The sequence below is a fragment of the Kryptolebias marmoratus genome, linkage group LG21 (assembly GCF_001649575.2).
Source record: "Kryptolebias marmoratus isolate JLee-2015 linkage group LG21, ASM164957v2, whole genome shotgun sequence".
NCBI classification, from domain to species: domain Eukaryota; kingdom Metazoa; phylum Chordata; class Actinopteri; order Cyprinodontiformes; family Rivulidae; genus Kryptolebias; species Kryptolebias marmoratus.
Genome location: NC_051450.1, coordinates 15,386,366 through 15,392,747, shown reverse-complemented (window position 1 = coordinate 15,392,747; position 6,382 = coordinate 15,386,366). Strand labels below are relative to the sequence as shown.

The following is a 6,382-nucleotide window of genomic DNA, read 5'->3' as shown; positions in this document are numbered from 1 at the left end:
GCCAACTAATGTTAGAAAACCATAGCAAACCATAGAAAAGAATCATTTACAACATATACCCTGGGAATAATATCTCAGGATATTGCATGAGATTATGCACAATGTTTTCAAGATTTGACCAATGTGGCTAAAACTCTTTTTTTTCTGTGTAAGATAATAAGAGAAATCTAAACCTCAGGCATGAAAGGAAGTAGGAAACGGGTATTTCATCAAGGAATGCTAGGCCTTTAATTCCTACGACTTTATGATGAATGTAAGCTATCTAAAGCACAGTATAAGATTTTAATTTAGCTCTCTTTATGAGGCAGACTTGAAAATAATGTGTTCAGGATTATAAAACCTTTGCTTCCGACATCACCAAAGATATTCATTACAATAGAATTGTGCCTCTTTTATGCGAGACATTAAAAGACCTCCACCATTTTGCTTCCTCAACACCTCTTCAATAGTCGTAATCATCAAACCCCATCACACGCCACGGATGGTAAAATGAGAAGACGTGGCACGATTGCCTCCACAGTTTTCCCTTGTAGCTCAATGAGCTGTGAGGCACTTTACTGGGATCTTTTTTCCCGATGCCTTGATTTATTTCTGTTGCACAAACACTGGGTGCTCAAGCGACCGCGGTGACCATAAATGCCTGAGCTTTTACAGCTTCAGAAAATAACAGAAAAATCCAAGGAAAACCTTTGATTGAGGAGGGAAGAGCTTGACTCAGAGCTCACTTTAATCAATCAAAATGATGAAAAACAAATCAGGTAATAAAACTACATCTAAATTTAACCTATTTTTACACTTAAATCTTATTCATTTGACATTATGTTTTAATTTACTTCTTGGCCATCTGACTTCCAGGATGTCAGAGCTAATGTTGGGGTCACTGCATGATGAAAATTAATTCTGTGGCCTTCACACTCACTCAATTTAGAGCTAATTTACCCAAAATTGAAGAATTTCAACCCACAGCACTCTGTGCCACTGTAACCGAAACCTTAAATGAGGCAATATCTTTTGAAATAATGGTGTATCTGTCCAGGGTGTACCGCTGGAGATTGGCACCAGCACCCAGAAAGGTAAAAGTGGGTAAAGAAAATAATGGATGCATGACTCTACCAGTGTTCTTGTAGAATCAGTGTTAAGGCACACTGGACATTTTATGATGGCATCACATCGTCCCAAAATAACTTCAATGATTCCCTTTAATTTGCCACCTGTGGTCCTTTAATGACACTTGATTGATCATTGGGAGACAAATAATAAAATTATACTGGTTTGGCTCTTGTTTGTCATATTTATTTTGCTGAAATACATTGCTTTTAAAGGTGTTACATATCTTCCATATTATCTATTTGTCTCCACTATAATATGTACTTTTAAAATTGTCATTCTGATGTGTGTTAATGGCATTATTGTGATTTTTTTACACAAGACAATACATATTTTCTAACCCAGTTTTTCTTCCCTAACAATAAATTACATTATAGCCCCGAGTTTCCTATTCCTGTTGGATTTATTGTGACTGTAAGGGCTTTATGCAAATGATGACACAAAGTTAATTGCCACAGTGTTACAATTCACCTTCTGTGTTGCTCTAAGCTAATTAAAATCACAGTCATACTGCAGTTTCGTCTATATCACCAGCTGAGGATCCTGTTGCATTGCCTGAAGGGTAAACTCCAAAACCTAATTTTAGTTGTTCCAACTTTCTCCAAAAAGAAATGACAATTTCTTCCCGACTCTTATCATTCATGTCACGTTCATGTCTCTCTCCTGTCCTTTTTATGACATTTTCATTAATGCGTTTGACTCCTCCTTTTATTTCTTTGCAAAATACTCATGAAATGTTTAGCAGAGCAGCTTTTGTTTTTTGTGAAATTCCACGTTAGGAATAAGAAACAGATAACAGATAAGACACAAGCCACGAGAGAACAACTGGTCTAATGAGAATCATCCTGAAGCAAATAACACGATCCCCAGAGGATTATGAAAAGGCTGCATGGAAAGTGCTACAGCTAGCTGCTGTTGATGCTATTTGTGCTTGTAACTAATTCTATCTAAACTTAATACCAACGTAAGAAGAACTTGACAGTAATGTCAAGGTCTTATTAAAAAAAACAAAAACAAAACTATTGGCATGAAATGTTATGAAATTTTTGCTACGAGTTGTTTTAAGACAACTGGTCTTGGCTCTCCTCAGACTAACCGTTAGCTCCCCAATCCTGCCAGAAATTAAACTCCGTTTCTCCAAACTCAGGCTCTTCGAAGAGTTATCAGCAACAGGTAAGATGTTATTTGCTCATGACCTTTTCCGTTAAAACCTCACTCTAAAACAGCCCGAACTATCCCTTTAACCCTTTCTATTAATATGCCTTTACGTCCTGTTTTGTTATGCAACCTGAAGGCAGGAGGCATAGTATGGGTGCCCCACCACCACCCCGCCCCTCTAATCTCAGCATCATTTATCCAAATAATCTCATTAGAGGATGACGGAACACCCCCCCNGACGAACCGACGAATAGGAGCGAATCTAGGTGGAAAATAAGGAGAGGAAACCGCTGGTTGTGACAGTGACAGTTGCTACCCCCCCTCCCTCCATCCTCCTCCTCATCATCATCACCATCACCCGCCACAGCAGCAGCAGCAGCAGCAGCTCCATCAGCTGCAGAAGCCGAGGCAGAGCCCGTGCAGATTAAATAATCCGGATCCATCTTCACTTCAGGAGGGAGGAAGATGGAGAGATGGCAGTTGCAGACGAGCAGATGTAAAGAAATCCGACAAAACCTGCTTTTATGACACAAAGCTCCGCTTTAAGCACCATTAGGAACTAACTGGAGAATAACAAGGTAAGGCGCTGAAATGAGATTTTTCTCGTTTGTTTTTTTTGTCGAAATTAACCGTTTTAATGCAAATGTCTTATCTGGAAATATACTTGTTGTGAGATCAAACATAACCTGATTAACAAAATCTTATTAAACGATAAAATAATGGTTTTTATGGTGCTGGATGTTTACTATAAGCAGAAATCATGTTTGATTTTCATTCTGATCGCCTCTAAAACATTAATGTGTTAAAGATGTGAATTTGAGCTTTCTTGACTGTTCAATAAAAAACATGCTTTTTTTTATTTAGTCTTTAATATTGCGAAGTTATTCTTCGGTGAATCTTTTTTTCAAAAAGGAGGAGCAACTAGAAAGAAGGCAAACTGGAGTATCCATCTGCCCCCTGGTGGTTTCAGTTTACGCTAGGTTTAATTCCTAAAAGAGTGCTGCAGTAAATGAAATAACAACAATATAGTACATATTGTACCACCAAAATATATATAAATGCTTTAGATTTGGTAATTGGTTCTATAAAAATCTGGTGAAAGGATCCAGAAATCCTCATTCAAATACTTAAAGCATAATTTTCCCCTCTTTTTTTCACTTACTAATTTATTCAAGCATTGCTCAATTATTGTGCACCACTCCATTCATCTCCTAAGTGGCCCACAGCAGCCTCTCTGTGGATTCCTGTTATGTAATTCCCATCAGACTGCATCACCCTCAGAGTGTTTGCTGCTTGGCTTCAATGAGCTCACAAGGGATGTGTAGCCTATTTATAAAACTGAGGAAAACCTCTACTTTGCTCAAATGTGTATGTTTTCTCTTCTTTTTTTGCAGATTAACCCATTTGATATCCTGAAATCATGGATGGATCTTCATCTTCGCTCCAGTATGGATCAAAAAAGAGGGTCAAGATCCACCCGAACACGGTGACAGTGAAATATGCCACTCACTTCCCCCAGCCTGGCGATGAGGGGTATGATGACGCGCCCTCCTTTGAGGATTTTGGCACCTTCGCAGAAGCGAATGTTGGGAAACGACTGGTGTCGGACTCTAAAGGTGGTAGGACTTTCTTTGGAACCATGGAGACTCAGCCCAGGCAGCCAAGTGTGCAAAGAGACAAGGGGGTTGAGGGCCAGCTGGCCAGCTTTGGTGAGGCTAATGTGTTGGCCTCCAGAGTGACCTGGATGGCCTTGTTTGGGGCAGCGGTGGCTCATGGCTGTGTGTCACTGATTACTCGTTTAGCAGCGGACCGCTCAAAGGTTCCCTCTCTGGAGCTACTTTTCATCCGCTCTGTGATCCAAGTGTTGTCCATCCTAGTGGTCTTCTATTACCACGAGGCCCCCTTTGGCCCCAAAGGCTACCGATTGCGTCTCTTCTTTTACGGGGTCTGCAACGTGATCTCCATTACTTGCGCCTACACGTCCTTTGCCATCGTACCCCCCAGTAATGGCACCATCATGTGGCGCGCCTCCACCACAGCTTTCAGTGCAATCTTGGCGTTCCTGCTGCTGGATGAGAGGCTGAGCTACACAGATGTGGTCACGGTGGTGGGCAGCGTGTTCGGTCTGTGCCTCGTTATGGTGCCAAATGTAGCGGATGAGGAAAAGTCCAGGCTGGGGTTCTGGAAGGAGGCGTTTGGCTACACAATGACAGTGATGGCAGGTTTGACCGCGGCCCTCTCCATGATCGTCTACAGAGCCATCAAAGAGCGTGTCAGCATGTGGACGGCACTCTTTACCTTCGGATGGACGGGCACGGTGTGGGGAGCTTCCACTATGTTTATCATGCAGGAGCCCATCATCCCTTTGGACGGAGAAACTTGGGGCTATTTAATCGGGATCTGTATCTGCTCCACGGTGGCTTTTCTTGGAGTCTATTATGCTCTGAATAAGTTTCATCCAGCCTTAGTTAGCACCGTGCAGCACCTAGAGATCGTGGTCTCCATGTTCCTGCAGCTCATTGTCCTGAGGATGATCCCGTCTGTGTACGACGTGATTGGAGGCCTGGTCATCATGGTCAGCGTGTTCACTCTAACCGGGGTCAAGCTGTACAGAGTAAGCAGGGCAATTCGCCAGGATTATCAAGAGATCCTGGACTCGCCTATCAAATGAATTTCTACACGTCAGTCCATTTGTTTACAATGTTGCTTGGTTGTGCAATCTAAAGAATGTCTGGATCTCCAACTGATGATTTTTGTAGTGCTGTGCTGTCAAAAAGAGTGCCAGTTGTGTAACTTATCTCTTAATATCTATGTGTGAAATAAAAAGACAGTTGTAATATTGTGACCACTTCCCTCTAACAGAGCTGCTTTAATGTCAAATTGTGTCACAAGCAAAAAAAAAAAAAAAGACAAAACTGAGACATCTGCAAGTGTAGTCCTCTGTTCACACTGCCAGTCTGTAAATATCAGCCCAGAAAACATTCATACTGTAAACGAGGACCAAAAAACCCCCAAACCCTTAAGTATAAACACTTTATCGAATAAATTGACTGCCATCAATATTCTTAGCCTTAATGTGTTGTTATAAAACATGATTACTTTAAAGAAAGGGGCCAATAAAGAAACAAGATATTTGTCTTTATGTGTTAAGGTAAAGCAAATGAAAGATTCTGAAATAAATCCAAAGGTTCGATTAACTCTATGGGTGAAAAGTGGAATTATTCAGTGTTTTGTGCTCAAACTGCAGCTCTAAACCGATAAGCTGCTTAATATTTAACAGTGGTGATTACCTCACTGGATGTGGCTTCTGTTTACTTTCAGATGCATGTCAAACTAACGTCAGAGGCAGGTGCACTGTACTGAAATAAATTCCCCTTTTAACAACGCAAGTTCATCCGCTTTTTTCTGTCGGCGATGTCGCTTTTCTTTTGGAAAACCAAGCTAAGATCAGCAGTCCCTGAGATTTCAGCCCAGAGGCGAAGCAACAGCAATGGAATGAAATAGAAACACTATCATGATGGGAATAAAGGCATGAAAGAGGCCTTTTCAAATCTGGCAATCCACAGCAGGCGTGCTTCACTAATAGCCCTGCAGGTGGCACAATATACTTCATTTCTGACACCCTGCTGTACTGTAACCTCTTCCAGTGAATTATGAAGCCAATTAGTGGTGTATCTGCTTGTAAAAAAAAAAAAAAAAAAAAGTCAGATAATGATTTTTTTTCCCAACAGGAAGAATTCGACACAACTTATTTCAGTTCCATTTTTATTCATTCAGCAGAAGCTGTGTAATTATAGGACCCATTCATTTCTGATGTGTGATGTGTACTGTGTCACCAGACTGTTATGGGACTCGTGTTAAACACACTTGCACAGAAAACAAACCCATAGCAGATGTGTTGCTCAAATCAAACTGTCCTGTGAGACGACAATCCACTGATGTCACTGAAAATAAATAAAACGGTGCACATTCCACACGAGCTGTTTACTTCATACTAAAATGAGACTAAACGCTTTCATAAACTCACTTTTTGTCTTCATTTTGTATTATGTTGTGACTCATTTAAAAAAAGAAGAAAAAAAACAGCCAAGGTTGATTTTTTTCAAGTCTCGCAGTG

The 6,382-nt window shown here is 40.7% G+C and overlaps 1 protein-coding gene across 1 annotated transcript; it reads left to right on the top strand.

The window, feature by feature from the left end:
• Nucleotides 1–2,532: 2,532 nt before the first annotated feature.
• slc35g2b (solute carrier family 35 member G2b) lies at nt 2,533–5,968 on the top strand. The gene is made up of 2 exons (XM_017406332.3): nt 2,533–2,843; nt 3,660–5,968. Exon 2 carries the CDS (start codon nt 3,686–3,688, stop codon nt 4,934–4,936), a length of 1,251 nt encoding a protein of 416 aa, XP_017261821.1. The 5' UTR covers nt 2,533–2,843; nt 3,660–3,685; the 3' UTR covers nt 4,937–5,968.
• Nucleotides 5,969–6,382: the final 414 nt, after the last annotated feature.

Excerpts from the sequence above, each read along its gene's own strand:
- slc35g2b (XM_017406332.3), top strand. The coding sequence starts at position 3,686 with ATGGATGGATCTTCATCTTCGCTCCAGTATGGATCAAAAAAGAGGGTC.